General features: G+C 42.1%; 1 protein-coding gene across 19 annotated transcripts in view; it reads left to right on the forward strand.

Moving 5' to 3' along the window:
- LOC143279998 (uncharacterized) overlaps positions 1-14,781 on the forward strand; it is a 431,093-nt gene that overhangs the window by 327,932 nt on the left and 88,380 nt on the right. For 18 of the 19 annotated variants that reach the window (XM_076584413.1, XM_076584420.1, XM_076584415.1 and 15 more), the window contains 10 exons: positions 2,124-2,270; positions 3,105-3,260; positions 4,082-4,264; positions 6,562-6,645; positions 8,041-8,441; positions 8,930-9,224; positions 10,190-10,565; positions 11,368-11,606; positions 12,140-12,263; positions 13,901-14,056. In XM_076584413.1, the coding sequence (XP_076440528.1) occupies positions 2,124-2,270; positions 3,105-3,260; positions 4,082-4,264; positions 6,562-6,645; positions 8,041-8,441; positions 8,930-9,224; positions 10,190-10,565; positions 11,368-11,606; positions 12,140-12,263; positions 13,901-14,056 (2,161 nt within the window). The remainder of the gene's footprint in view (positions 1-2,123; positions 2,271-3,104; positions 3,261-4,081; positions 4,265-6,561; positions 6,646-8,040; positions 8,442-8,929; positions 9,225-10,189; positions 10,566-11,367; positions 11,607-12,139; positions 12,264-13,900; positions 14,057-14,781) is intronic. The other variant, XM_076584411.1, reaches the window with a different exon arrangement.

The raw sequence follows: 14,781 nt of genomic DNA on the forward strand, positions 1-14,781 counted from the left end.
TTTTTGTGTGCTTTGTTCCCGCTTTACACATTTTTGGAACAACTTGCCTGAGCTGGTATTAAGTCAACAATAGCATTCTTCCTTTCCATGGACAGTTGTTTATGTACACAGTCATTATTACATCACATTTTTCTTCTCTCTCTCTCCCTTTTTTTAAATTTTTTTTATTTTTTTTATTTTTTATTTTTTTTACATGGTTTAGAATTTTTATTGTGGAATTCAAGTATTGAAGAATTTTTCCACCTCCTGTTAGTGTGGTTTCCCACAACCCACATACATCTGTCTGAAAATTATTTATTGAAACAGTGAAGATAAAAATGGGGGCAAGACTTAGTGACAAATGTTTTCCTTGAACTTTTGTTGGCTGATTATGTCTGTGTGTACACCTGTCTATGTGTGTGCATGCTTGTTTATGTATGGTATGTCTTGGGTGCATGTGTGTGTATGTTTAACATTTGTTGTAAATGCCAACTCCCCTGTCTAGGAGGTTCAAGCATCAGTCTGCAATATTATTGTCATTATTATTGTAACTATTTTGGAACAATCCCGAAACTGATCTGATTAAGATCTTGCTTCTGGGTAATCTGGAAATTGTGTCAAGTAACTTGAAAAAGCTGTAAAATGTTATGGTGTTTCAGTTTTGTTTGACTGAATGTCAATATAGGGTGGGTGGAATGGAATAAGAGAGCATGCACTGTGGTCAGTATTTAAGAATCTGTTGTGTTTAGAGTCTGTGTCAACTACGATTAACTTTGTTGCGTATTTCCACCCTTGCTTTTCTTCAATATTGAATGTTGTTTGTGGCTTTGCATCTGTTTATATTTGTGTCTCAGGACCTTATGTTGCGAATGTTGTGTGAACAGATTCTGAAAGGAAAATGGTGCTGAAATGAGTTAACCTTTTAACATTTGATTTCTAAATGATCAGCCATTTTGTAGTGGTGCTAGTATTTATATTGATTGGGCAGATAACATTACTGTGCTGATCATAATTATGTCTTTTGTTCCTAAAGTATGTGTTCATTATCGATCATTATGATATGTGTTATTGTTTCATGATTTTTGTATTTTCTTGCAAAATTTAAAGATTCCTACTTTATTTTCTGCAGATGTGTACTGCATAAACAGAGATAGAAATGAACCAGGCACATTTGGCTAGTGGTATTTATTTTGAATGCAAAATGGTTACTAGAGGAACAGGAACTCCTTGCACAAATGCAATTTTGAGAGCAGTTGTCAATTTTTTGCAGCTTAAAGTGAATGTGTGTGTTCTCATAGCAGTTGCACTGGTTTGTTGGGAGAACAAAATTGCCATGATTTTCAACCTTTGAAGGCCACACCACATGTTATGTACCTCCTGTTTGAGGAAGACACTGACAGGTGTATTCAGTTTAACAGCTGTTCACATAGTGTGATGTTACACAGACAGGTGCTGTGTCAGACATGGTAGTCTTTTCTGTCTTGCATACTTACTCTTGTTCTACAAGTAAACAAAAACAGGAGGAAGAAAATTCCACAGACTCAACACTAGTTTATTTCTTTTTTTTCTCTCTATCTCTTTCTCTCTCTCTCTCACCCAAGGACGTGCAGAATATAAGAATCCCATTTGCATGCCTTAGCTCCCAGGTTCAGCTCCATTGAACAGTGTTTCTGAATAGTGAATGAAGAAATACTTCATTGTGGGTTGTATTTTTGTTTGATGCAGTGTGTTACTTGTGCTTATGAAGTATTTGTATGTGTGTAGGGGTGTATCTTGGTGTGTATTATCAAGACTGATTTTATGTTTTGTGGATTTTTTTTCTTTTGTGTCATGATAATTCCCCCAAATAAGTTTTGTGCGTATCTGTTGAGCTTCATACATACAACTGTTAATTGTTGTTTGTTGTTCTTCTTTTTGTTATTCCCCCTTACAACTGTGAAGTGTTTGGTATATAAGTGTGCAGAGTGAATCACCCAAGTCATTTTCTTCACTCTCTCCCTCCTCTGCCTTCTCTCCCTCTCTCTCTCCCCCTTCCTATAACTCTTCTCATGGCCTTATTTCTCACAAATCCTCCTCTGACACCCATTCACTCTCTCTCTCTTTGCCAAGCACAGACAGTGACTGTAGATTCTGTGGCTATTCAGGGTCGCCTTGCTGACTCTTTTGACAACATGCTGCAAGAACTGGCAGCAGAGCAGGAGCAGCTGGGCGACTTTGAACGCATCCTCAAAAAGGACTCCCAGATGGGCGACGAGGCCTACAAGGTTCGAGCACAGCTGGAGTCACACAAGGTTAGAGAGATGTGCATGTGTGTTGAGTGTGCATGTGTTGAGTGTATGTGTGTTCATGTGTGTGTGTGTTTGGGTCCATGAAGTGTGTGTGTGTGTGTGTGTGATCACCAGTTCATCAGTGCAGCACCCTATGGTTGGGTCCATGAGTTGTGTGAGTGTGTGTGTCTGGTGAACAGTCCTTCAGTGCTGAACCCCAGTGACTCTCACAGAGTTAAGATAGAAGCAGATGTAGTGTATATGGATTTATCTAAATGCAGTGACGCATCCTGAAGAAACTGAAACTGAAAAGTGATGAAGAAGTGCGCATGTGCGCGCCACTGCCAGGTGACGGTGACAAGTATCCCACCATATGGCCTCTGTCCTCTCTCTTCCTGTATGTCTCACTGAATGTCTTCTCAGTTTTCTGCCCCTCTTCCTCCTGTCACTTCTTGTGTGAGAAAGAGTGTGCGCAGATGTATGATAAATGCATGAGTGTGTGCACAAACATTTTATGTATTGTGGCGGTGGTAGTAAAAATCTCACTGTGATTCTTTTACTTGAAGCAGGAAATGTTTTCTGTTATATCTTCAACCATACTGATGCATACCACATGAAAGATAGTCACAGAACACAGCCGGTGTGTTTAAATATATGATGAAACAAAAGCAACATTACAATCCGTTGATGACCTTGCTGGTCGACTCAAGGCGATCTCTGCTCTAGGGACTCTGGGATACCTAGTTACAACGAATATATTGTATGGAAACGTCTGTTGCGATGGACACAACATTATCCGGCAGCCCCTACAGGCTGTGTGTAAGGGATGTGAGGAGGATGGTGTTGGTGGTGATGCAGGGTGTGCACGACGAGATCATGGCCAAGCAGCAACCCGTGCTGTCCCTCATCTACAAGGCCGAGCAGCTGACGGAGAACTACCAGGAGGAGCTGACTCCAGAGCAAGTGACGGAGCTCACCACCCAGTCCACCCTTCTGAAGGCTGCCCTGGACAAGGTGATTGCTTTCTGTCTGTCTGTCTCTTAGCTGTTCTGGACAAGGTGATTGCTTTCTGTCTGTCTGTCTCTTAGCTGTTCTGGACAAGGTGATTGCTTTCTGTCTGTCTCTCTCTTAGCTGCTCTGGTCAAAGTTATTGCTTTCCATCTGTTTTGTCTGCCTGCCTGTCTGTCTGTCTCTCTCTTAGCTGTTCTGGACAACGTGATTGCTTTCTGTCTGTCTGTCTCTTAGCTGCTCTGGTCAAAGTTATTGCTTTCCATCTGTCTTGTCTGTCTGTCTGTCTGTCTCTTAGCTGTTCTGGACAAAGTGATTGCTTTCTGTCTGTCTGTCTCTTAGCTGCTCTGGACAAAGTGATTGCTTTCTGTTGTCTGTCTGTCTCTTCTATTTTCACTCTGTATGGGTGTTTGTCTCAGTGTGTCTGTCTGTCTGTCTCTTCTATTTTCACTCTGTATGGGTGTTTGTCTCAGTGTGTCTGTCTGTCTGTCTCTTCTATTCTCACTCTGTGTGGGTGTTTGTCTCAGTGTGTCTGTCTCTACTCTCTGTCTCATTCTCTGTTTACATTTGTCTCTGCATGTCTCCTCTTTCTTTCTCACTCTGTTTGTCTGTAATATATCTGTGTGTTTGTAGAAAAACAAATACAAATACACTTGCAAACAAACAAAAAAAGTACCAAACAAACAAACAAAAAGGGTGGCACTACACAGTGGCAACATGCTCACCTTGGGAAGCGCAGCCTCAATTCTCACATAGAGAAACCTGTTGTGATGAAAAAGATATACAGTGTACCATAACCATATATGTCCCTCCTGTCTCCCCCCCAGGTCACCAAGTCATCTGACCGGCGCCTGTCACACCTGAAGAAGGCTGGGGAGGAGCTGGGCAAGTTGGAGGAGGAGATGGGCAAGTTCCAGACGTGGATGTCGGCAGCCGGCAGGGAGCTGTCCAGACAGGAGGAATGCCTGCAGCGCTTCGAGGACCTCAAGCCTCTGGCAGAGAAACAGAAGGTGGGGGAGGTGGGGGGGCATTGTTGTGGTCTTTGTCTTTGCTGTTTGTTGTTGAGGGGGTATGTTGTCTTTGTGTTTTTGTGTGCATTTTTGTGTCGGTTTTTTTGGTTTTTTTGTTTTTGTTTTTGTTCTTCAGTCGTGTGTGAAGAAAGTTAAGTCTATGTAATAAGACAATCCAGGTTGTTTGTGTTGATGTTAGTGTATATATGTGTATTTGTGATAGAATTTAACTTTGGAGTTTTCTTGGCATGCTCAAGTAGAATTGGAACTAAACATGAAGAACAGTAGGCATGCATCCCATTTGGGATGATGAGGTAAGCAGGGTGGGAGATAAAGGTCTAGATCTTTTTTTGTTTTTTGGCCAAAGCTCAATAGAGCTCATGTTATGTGCAGTTTTCATCAGACTTGTTACAGTGGCTGACATGATGACAGCATGAAATTCAAGGTCAGATGTTAAAAGACAAGGTCACAACTTAGCAAATTGTTGTAATTGTAAAGACTTTGGTAGGAAAAGAAATGTCTTGTTTTTCTATAACATAATTCCTGTTGTCAGTTTAGTAGTTAATCGCTCATGGATCTTGAAGGCCTTACCACTTGTTGTTGTTGTTGTTGTTGTTGTTTTTCTTTTAATTATTTCTTGGAATAAAATGATTAAAAGGTTTTATTGCCAGCACCCCCTGGCCATCACTAACACAGAAAAGTCTGGGGAGGGAGCAGGTAGAATGTGCCAGTGACATGGAGAAAAAGTCATTTCTGTGTAGTGTTTAATGACTGAGAGCATGGCAAAAGTCTTTCATTCCCAATCCTGGTCACAGGTTGGGGAATCTTCAGTTTCTGAAACAAAACAAAAAAAAAGAAAAAAGAAAAAAAACTTTAGTGGGAATGAGATGGAAATTCAGTTGTAAAAAAAACAACAACAAAAAAACCACCCCGATTTGTTGTGTGTATGTGTGCACATGCCCTTTGTTGTTGGTTTTTTTGTGTGTGCATATGTGTTAGGGTAGTTGTTAGATACACATGTATGTTAAAATGTATGTATGCAGTGTGTGTGTGTGTGTGTGTGTGTGCGCGTGCGTGCGTGCGTCCTTGCGTGCGTCCTTGCGTGCGTGCGTGTGTGTGTAGTCACATTTAGGTGTGTGTATGTAACATAGATATGATGTTTAATGTTAACAAAAGCATTTTTGTAAAGCACTAGAGCAGATTTCTGGATAGTGTGCTATATAAGTATCCATTATTATTATTATGATTATTATTATTATTATGTGATATCTCCTGGCATGCCCCCTCCTTACTTTTCTGAGCTTCTGCATTACTACTCTCCATCTTGCCGGCTCCGGTCATCAGGTGACGGCCGTCTCTTAAAAAATTCCATCCTACAGAACCAGATCACATGGAAAACGCGCTTTCTCTTTCCAGGCTTCCTCCGCATGGAACTCACCTCCGTTTCCTGTCCGTCTTTCAAAACCTCTTTGAAAACTTATTTACTTCCAGTCATTAAAATCAGTGAATAACTTCTTGTCTGCACTTACATGTTTTAGCCAAGGGTGTTTGGGTTTTTTTCACTTCTACTATTTTTTTTTTTTTTTTTACTATTTGAAAATACACATGTTCATATGTGCGTGTACGTGTGTGTGTGTGTGGGTGTGTGTGTATACATCTTATGTAGAGTGGGTGTGGGTTTGTGGGATGCATTTGGAGCAGGAGAATTTATTTATGTATTTGTGAGTTTTTGGTATGCATACATCATTATATTTTTCTTTGTAAATGCCGAGGGCTTTTTGTTTCATAAGATTGGGTGTATCAAATGTCATTATTATTATTATTATTATTATTATTATATCTTTATTGATTGTATACTTGTTTTGTTCAGGTGGTGATGTTTTATGTGTATTGAATAGAATATAAAATACAATAGAATATGTCTTTATTACAAAGTGTACCGGGGTCACAAGGAATATTGGGGGAATAGTACATAACAAGATACGAACATAAATCGAAAATCATACACAAAACACAGATACAGTAGAAATTAGGATACATACAAGTGCATATCAATATAGAAAAAAGTCCATACTCACACATGCATGCACTGCACACACACACACGCACGCACGCACACATGCACGCACGCACGCATATGCACGCACGCACACACACACACACATGCACACACACACACATCTACAAACTCTCTCTTGCTCTCTCTCACACACACACACACACACACACACATTTGAACAGAAGCTGCCTATTACATGTGGATGGGGCTTGATTGTGTGCTCATGATGTGTTTCCAGGAACTGTCGAGCGACGTGGTGTCTCACCAGGCTGACCTTCGCTTCATGTCCATGGCCGCCCAGAAATACATGGAGGAAGCCAAAGTAAGTAGAAAAAACAACAACAAAAAACAACCATAAACGATAACTTTTGAGTCTGTTTCATTTTTAGATCAAATTATGACGGGCGCATTAGCCGAATGGTTAAAGCATTGGACTTTCAGTCTGAGGGTCCCGGGTTCGAATCACGGTGACGGCGCCTGGTGGGTAAAGGGTGGAGATTTTTTCGATCTCACAGGTCAACATATGTGCAGACCTGCTAGTGCCTGAACCCCCTTCATGTGTATACACAAGCAGAAGATCAAATACGCATGTTAAAGACCCTGTAATTCATGTCAGCGTTTGGTGGGTTATGGAAACAAGAACGTACCCAGCATGCACACCCCTGAAAGCGGAGTATGGCTGCATACATGGCAGGTTAAAAACGGTCATACACATAAAATCCCACTCGTATATATACGAGTGAATGTGGGAGTTGCAGCCTACGAATGCAGAAGAAGAAGAAGATCAATTATGAGACCTGTTAGACAAGGAATAATGAAATACCAAGCAAAGTCTGGTACCTCTCTGTCTAATCAGAAGCAAACCAGCAAAAGCTAATAGAATATTACCACTGATGATGATGTTGATGATTATAGTAGCAAAATCAGTACTGGTAATAGTAAATGCAGGTAACATAATTGCATAAATGACATTTAAGTAAGTAGAACTTGTTTTCTGTCCATCAGTTTGGCAGCTGTACTTTGCCTTCCTGTAAAAACAAACACCAGATAGTGAAGAAAATGGACAAGTAAATAAACCAGGTTTACTGTCCCTTGATATAAAACCAAACATGAAATAGAAAATAAAGAAAACGGACAAGTAGATGAACCAGGTTTACTTTGCCTTGTTATAAAGACAAACACCAGACAAACGGAGTGTACAGAAAATGGACAGGTTAATAAACCAGCATAGATTGTAACCTAACCTCCTGCAGTCGTTCTCATCAGTTATCAGCTCCATCTCTGTTTTCAATGTGCTAAAATGAAAAGGGGATAGTGAAAAGGTGCAGTGAAATGAACCAGCTTCATTTGAATGAAATCCAAAGTCTGATGGGAAGAACTATACCGAAGTAAATCATTTTTCTTAAAAAAAAAGAAAAAGAAAAGAAAAGAAGTCTAATTACAGGAACTATACAGCATTAGATACCTTTAAAAAGAAAAGATGATTACAATTCATAACTCGTGAATGCATCAATATAAAGCCATTTGTCAGTAATTTTCATGAATGTCCATTGCCAAAAAACAAACAAAAAAAAAACAGCAACAAAAATCTACACACACACACACATGAATGTCCATTGCCAAAAACAAACAAAAAACAACAAAAATCTACACACACACACACACACACACACACACACACACACACACACATATATATCCCAACCTTTTGTTTCAGCTGTACAAACTGGAGATCGACTCGTTCCGGGCCGACCGGGTGCGTCCGGCCCGCCACAGCCTGATCAGCATGGAGTGTGTTGCCGCCGACGACGTCAAGGATCGGCTGAAGGACGTGACGGAGTCCTACCATGACCTGAGTGGCCGCTGCCACTCCCTGGGTGACCGTCTGGCTGACCTATCGGGCAAGCACCGGCAGTTCAATGACGCTGCCTTCAAGCTGCTGGACTGGCTGACGGAGACGGAGGACCAGCTGGCCTCTCTGAAGCAGGAGAGTGGGTCACCCGAGGCCTCGCAGCTGCAGACACAGTTGGACCGGCTGAAGTCGCTGTCCATGGACGCCCTGAGTCAGCGCAGTCTGCTGGACGAGATGCAGCGCAGGGGCCAGGACCTGACCAACAGGTTGGGTATGGGGTGGGGGGTGCTGGTGGTGTGTGTGTGTGTGTGTGTGTGTGTGTCCTTTGTGTCTGTGTGTATCCTTTGTGTGTGGCGGGGTAGGGGAGGAAAGAGAGAGAGAGAATAGGACAGTTAAGTAATTGTTTCATAGTCTGGGGTTTTGCACTTGTTTAATTAAAATTCAGTCAAATACCAGACTTAAATTTTTAACATCTTATCAATATTATATGAATCTTCATTTGAAATTCGTAAGGAACACACACTTATCTTATTTTTTGACTGCCACCAGCCATAGAGGTAAAAGGAAATCCATTTGTATTACTGGCTCTGTGCTTACATTTTAATTAATAGAGGCAAATTATTAACATTCATTCTGCAAATGGCAGCAACATAACATAGACCAGGACAGGTTTTTAACATTTTTTTTCTTTAAAAGAAACGAACAAAGGGAAACGATGTGATTTCATCTGGACATGCGTGGACTTTGCCGACAGCTTGAGCGGCCAAGCCACAGACAAGAAGGAAGTGTCGAAGCTGCAGGACACCATGAACGACATCTCGGCCCGCTACACGGCGCTGACCAACGACATCAGCGTTCGAACCACAGGCCTGCAGGCGGCCATCACGCAGTCACAGGATGTGACCCAGGCCATGGACGGCTTGCTCAACTGGCTGGACTCGGCGGAGCAGGCCGTGGTGTCCCAGACTCCTGTGTCTCTGCATCGGCCACTGCTCAACTCCCAGCTACAGGGATTCTCTGCAGTGCAGGCTGATATTGTCAATCATGAGGTATGGTTACATGTCTGTCTGTGTATGTGTGCATGCCTGAAATCTGATTGAATGACACAGGTAACGAATGAGGAGCGTCCAATGGCAGCCGTCAGTCTGCTCTACACAGGTAGGGAGCCTGTTGTGCAAATGACCTCGTATTTGTAAAGTGCTCAGAGCTTGGTCTCTGATCGAGGATAGGTGTTATATAAGTATCCATATCAATCAATCAGTCTGTGGTCATGGTGTTATACTTCACCTTATTGTTATTGTACTTCATTAGTGTTAATATTAGTATAATTGTTGATACTTTCACAGCACTTAGTAAGAAACCAAACTGCATGTAGGAAAGAAAAAAAAAAAAAAAAGATGGTGTTCTCAGTGTAGGGACGTGCACTCCCTGGGGAGAGCAGCCCAGATTTCACACAGAGAAAGATGTTGTGACAAAAAAGAGTAATAAATACAATGCAATACAATACAATACAATACAATACAACGCCAAGTACTTTGCAAAAGGAATCATTTCAACAACAGGCTCTCTACCTGGGTGGAGTTGACTGACAACTGTAGTTTGACTCATCATTTGTTTCCTGTGTCACTCACTCACTTTAACTGTTAATGTTTTACACAAACCAAGGATAGGCTTTAAAATGTCTGACAAGCGCACAAGCTTTATGCAAAGATCAGGCTCCATTTTATTAGTATTATTTTTTTCTAAATACAGCAGATAATTACAGTGTAGGGTATATGGATGAATTCACATGCTTTGACACCTCCTTGAAACTGAAACATTTTTCAGTCATGCACACACAATTTTTTTTCTTCACAGTTTTGCTTGGGACAAGTGTCTGTGTGTGTGCATGCCTCATTTGTGAGATACTCATTTGAGGTAAGTATTATAAACAGAAAGTTCTGTGTTTGTTGCTTGCTGAACGCATTCTTCTCCCGGCAGTACACCCCACATCTTTCCATTCTCATCCTTTCAGTCGGCACTGGAAGCAGTGCGGGCCTCGGCCCAGGAACTGGTGAAGAACTGTGACCTTGACATTGCCCACACGGTGGAGCAGCGTCTGGCGGCTGTGGAGAAGAGGTTCTCGGAGATGCAGACCCGCAGCGAGAAGCGCGAGCGGGACCTGCGAGACGTGGACCGGGGCCTGCGGGAGTTCAAGGACCGACTGGAGTCGTGCAACACGTGGGTGCAGGCAGGCATCCAGAAGCTGGACTCCAAGGACCTGGCCAAGCTGCCCAGTGAGGACATGGTGGAGCAGCTGGAGCAGCTGGCCGCACAGAAGGACAGTCAGGAGAGGTTTGTGGCCGATGTGCGGGCGCTGGCTGACCGCCTGGTGAAAGACCCACGAACAGGTGAGGGTGACCAGGGGATGGGGGTTTGTGGTGGTTGTTTGGAAGTGCTGATGGTCACAGCCAATACTTTGTTGGTATTGTGTGTGTGTGTGTGTGTGTGTTATAAACAGATAAGCTGGAAGTGAACAAGCACTGGGGGACTCTGTGGATTTTTTTTTTATATAACATTTGTGTTTATTATATTCTTTGTACAAGTAAAGTTTTTGTTGTCACTAATTGAAAAGATATTTCTGAATTTGTTGACAGTTCATCAGACTTCCTTGGGCAGGCAAAAAATATTAAAAAACCATAAAGGATAGAAGAAAAGATGAGTTCATGGAGTAGACTGTACTTCTTCCGGCTGAATACCATTTTGTTCTGTTCTCTCCATGTCTTCCCTTCACTGTGTTGAAGGATACCTTCCAGTGTTCTGTTTTGTTCTGTGTTCACCATTTTGCCCCTTAAATGAAAGATACATTCCTGCTATACAATTTTGTTTTCTCTGTTCTCTGCCCATCACAGTGTTGCTAGAGACCTTCCTACTGTTCTGTTTTACTCTGATTTCTCTATCTCTTCCCTTCACACCATTGTTAGAGGCCTTCCTGCTGTTCCATTTTACTCAGATTTCTCCATTACTTTCCTTCACAGCATTGCAAGAGGCCTTTCTGTTGCTCCATTTTACTCTGATTTCTCCATCTCTTCCCTTCACACCATTGTTAGAGACCTTTCAGTTGCTCCATTTTACTCTGATTTCTCCATCTCTACCCTTCACACCATTGCTAGAGACATTCAGGTTTCACACACTGTTGTGTCCATGGTGCAGGTGACCCCTCGGCGGTGCAGGAGTCTGTGGTGGAGCTGGAGCGAAACCTGGCCGCCTTTGACAGTCTGCTGGCCGCCAGACACCAGGAGGCTGACGCCAAGGAGCAGCAGGGCACTGCCTTTGAGAGCGCCAAGACCCTGACCCTGCTGTGGCTCTCCCAGATGGAGTCTCGTCTGGATGAGTTTGAGTCTGTGGCCATTGACGTTGACATTGTGGAGCAGCAAATTGCACAGATGCAGGTGAGGACAGAGTTTGGGAAACTCTTCGGGGGGGGGTGATGTAGTGTCTTGGGATTTTGTTATCTGTGTGTGGTTGGTTATGAACCTTTTTCTTTCCAGTCCAGTCCACCATTTTACTTTTGTGTTCTGCTTTTGAATAGTGATCTGATTTCTCTCCTTTCACACCATAGATTTATCCCCAACTCATACACAGTTTTTTGTTCATGGCCTAAGGGCGATCTGTGATGACGTTCAGTTGAAATTTGGTGTAATATGCGATTTGGTGTCAATTTGATAGGATGGTGAACCATGTTGAATCGAACACTGGTAAGACTAAAGTATTGCTGTTGAGCATGATTGTGAGCGTTTATTGTGATCTTTGATGTTGTCATGACAGGTCACTCAAAGTGGTAGTCAGAATTTAGTTTTTGGACAGAGACCGGACGTATACAGCCTAGAGGACTCATTGCTCAGATTTGAGTAAAAATGTAGCGCCGTATGAAGGGAAATTTACAGTTAACCCTTCCTCATTACTTTTGATTTCATTTTGACAGCCCATGCTTCAAGAATATGAGGACTATGCACCCAAGATTGACGAAGTCAATGACCTGGGTAATGCCTATGAAGCCATGATCAACCCCAACGAACGACCTATGAGCCCCATCCGTCGCATGGGACGTAAGTTGCGTTTTTCTCCACCAAGCTTCTTGCTGTGTCTTGTTTCCTTTGTCATTGTAGAGGCACCCTGCCATGATGAGTGTCTGGAAGTAGGGTGTGTGGCCACTCTGGAATTGAAGTGTCTGGTGTGGCACTGTGTGGGATTTGTTGATGATTTTCTCGAGGGATGTGGTACATACATGTATATTTTTTGGTGTAGATAGTTGTGGACAGTGGTAGTCTAAGATTTCATGCCATTGATTTGTAATCTACCTGTTGTTTTTTTTTCAAAATATCGCAGCAAAAACAATGTATATCAAAATATGTAGAGTAGTTGTTCATAGTGTTAGAAAAATCTTTATGCCTGTGTGTTATGATCAACCTATTTTCTTCAAATTATTAGAGTGGGAAAATCATATGTAGATAGACAGCTGTAGTTGCTGTAAATTTCGTGCTGTTCATTAGTGATCTACCTTTTTTTTTTCTACCAAACAATGGGTCTCCATTTTATTCCATAACCTTCAATTGTAGATTTGTGTAAAAATACTTTAGCTTACTGGGAAAATCCAGTTTTCTCCCTTTCTTTCCCCACCAGCCAGCCCCTCTTTAAGGATACCAGAAAACACACACACACACACACACACACTCCACACACTCATTCCAAGGTTATGTATTGCAGCTTCCACGGCACACACACACTTATAAGTTATATACAAGCGCACACACACATACGCCCATTCCCCGCCCCCACAACCCCCCACCCACACACACACACATATATATATATGCATACAATATTCTGTTGCTCCCACAGTACAGACATGCATACACACACATACCTCATCCTCTACACACACACACACACACACACTGCACAGAGCTCTCCTGACATGTGTACACTTACACACTCACGCGCACACACACGCAAGCAAACAAACACACATCCCCCCCCACACACACACACACACAGACACACACACACACACACACACACACACACAAAATGAATGACACAGTCAGAAAACGAAACGCAACTAACATGCTGCATTTGTACATATAGAATCCTGATCCTCTGAGCTCAGTATGACAGCAGCTGGACAAGGGCAAAAAACATCAGATTGAGTGCTCTTATGGTTGCTGGCACAACACTAAAGTAATCATTCGTATTCAGAGAGTTAATGGTGAACATTTTGTTCAAAGGTGATGTTGTGTTAGATGAACAACAGATGAGGAGAAAACTCTTCTTTCTAATCATAGTTTTTCTATGGTACCATTTTTATTGTTATAAATTAATAAGCTGTCATGGCATTTAAGCAGTAAATAGTAAGTTTGAATTTTTACGTAGAAAGTAGAATTACTCAAATGCAGTGTTCAATTTCTCATAGATTATCTTTTAGATTTTGATTCTGCCTCGCTTATAAAATGTCAGTGTAACAAGTTTCTTTTTATGCTTTGTATTTTTCAAAGAATTAACACTGTAGGACAAAAATAGTAAGCCTAAGTATTCGCAGAGTGAGTGACGTGCACAGCAAAATCATGTAAAGGTTTACATTGTTTGCCTGCTAACCTCCGTGCTCCACCATTGCCTGTCCCCGCCCCACAAACATGTTTCTCTGCCCCAAACTTAACCACATCCTCTATTGTCGTCATCGCGCTAGGCTCCCGTCGCCTGGCTGGAATTTTGTCCCCGCGTCTGCGAACTCCCTCTCCCACATTCCCAGCATCCCCCACTGCCCAAAGACAGAGTCCCATGTCCAGCGAGTCCAGTGGTGTCAGCAGCCGAAAAAGTTCAGCGGATAACCTTCTGCTGGATGGTGAGCTATGCTGTTCTTCCTTCCCTGTGTAACCTGCTGTTATCCCTTGGTTTTTGGTGGGTTGGCTTTTTGTAGCAGTTGATACCCCCTTATGTTTCATGCGTTTGGTGGCAGATGCTGTTTGCCTGTCTTAGTGATGCTTCTGTACCCAACCGTTTTTAGTGCTACTTGCGTTCCACCTTTCCCACCCAACCTTTTTGTGTTTGCCATCCCTTTGTATTTGTTAACCTATGCTATAATGTCACTTTACCTCCCAGTGTTATTTATCCTGTGTTTTAATTTCATTTCTATCCTTTGCATCCGTTAACCTTTGTTTTAATGTAACGTCCACCTCCAGTGTTATTTATCCTGTGTTTTAATGTAACTTCCATCCTTTATATTCTTTAACCTGTGTTATTGTCACTCCCATCATCTGCGTTCTTTAACATGTTTTATAATGTCACTTTCATCCCCTACATTCTTTAAGTTGAATGTCACTTCCATCCTCTGTGTCCTTTAACCTGTATTTTCATGTCACTTGTATCCTACATGTTGTTTTATCTGTGTTTTACTGTCTCTTCTATCCCCTGCATTCCCAACTTTTGATGTCACTTCCTCTCTCTTGTTTTCTATGCCCATTGTTCTAATGTCACTTCCACCCCACACCTGATTTACCCTTTGCTTTAATCTCACTTCCATCCCACACATTATTTACCCTTTGTTTTAATGTCACTTCCATTCCACAC

The sequence above is a fragment of the Babylonia areolata genome, chromosome 3 (assembly GCF_041734735.1).
Source record: "Babylonia areolata isolate BAREFJ2019XMU chromosome 3, ASM4173473v1, whole genome shotgun sequence".
In the NCBI taxonomy this organism is placed as follows: domain Eukaryota; kingdom Metazoa; phylum Mollusca; class Gastropoda; order Neogastropoda; family Buccinidae; genus Babylonia; species Babylonia areolata.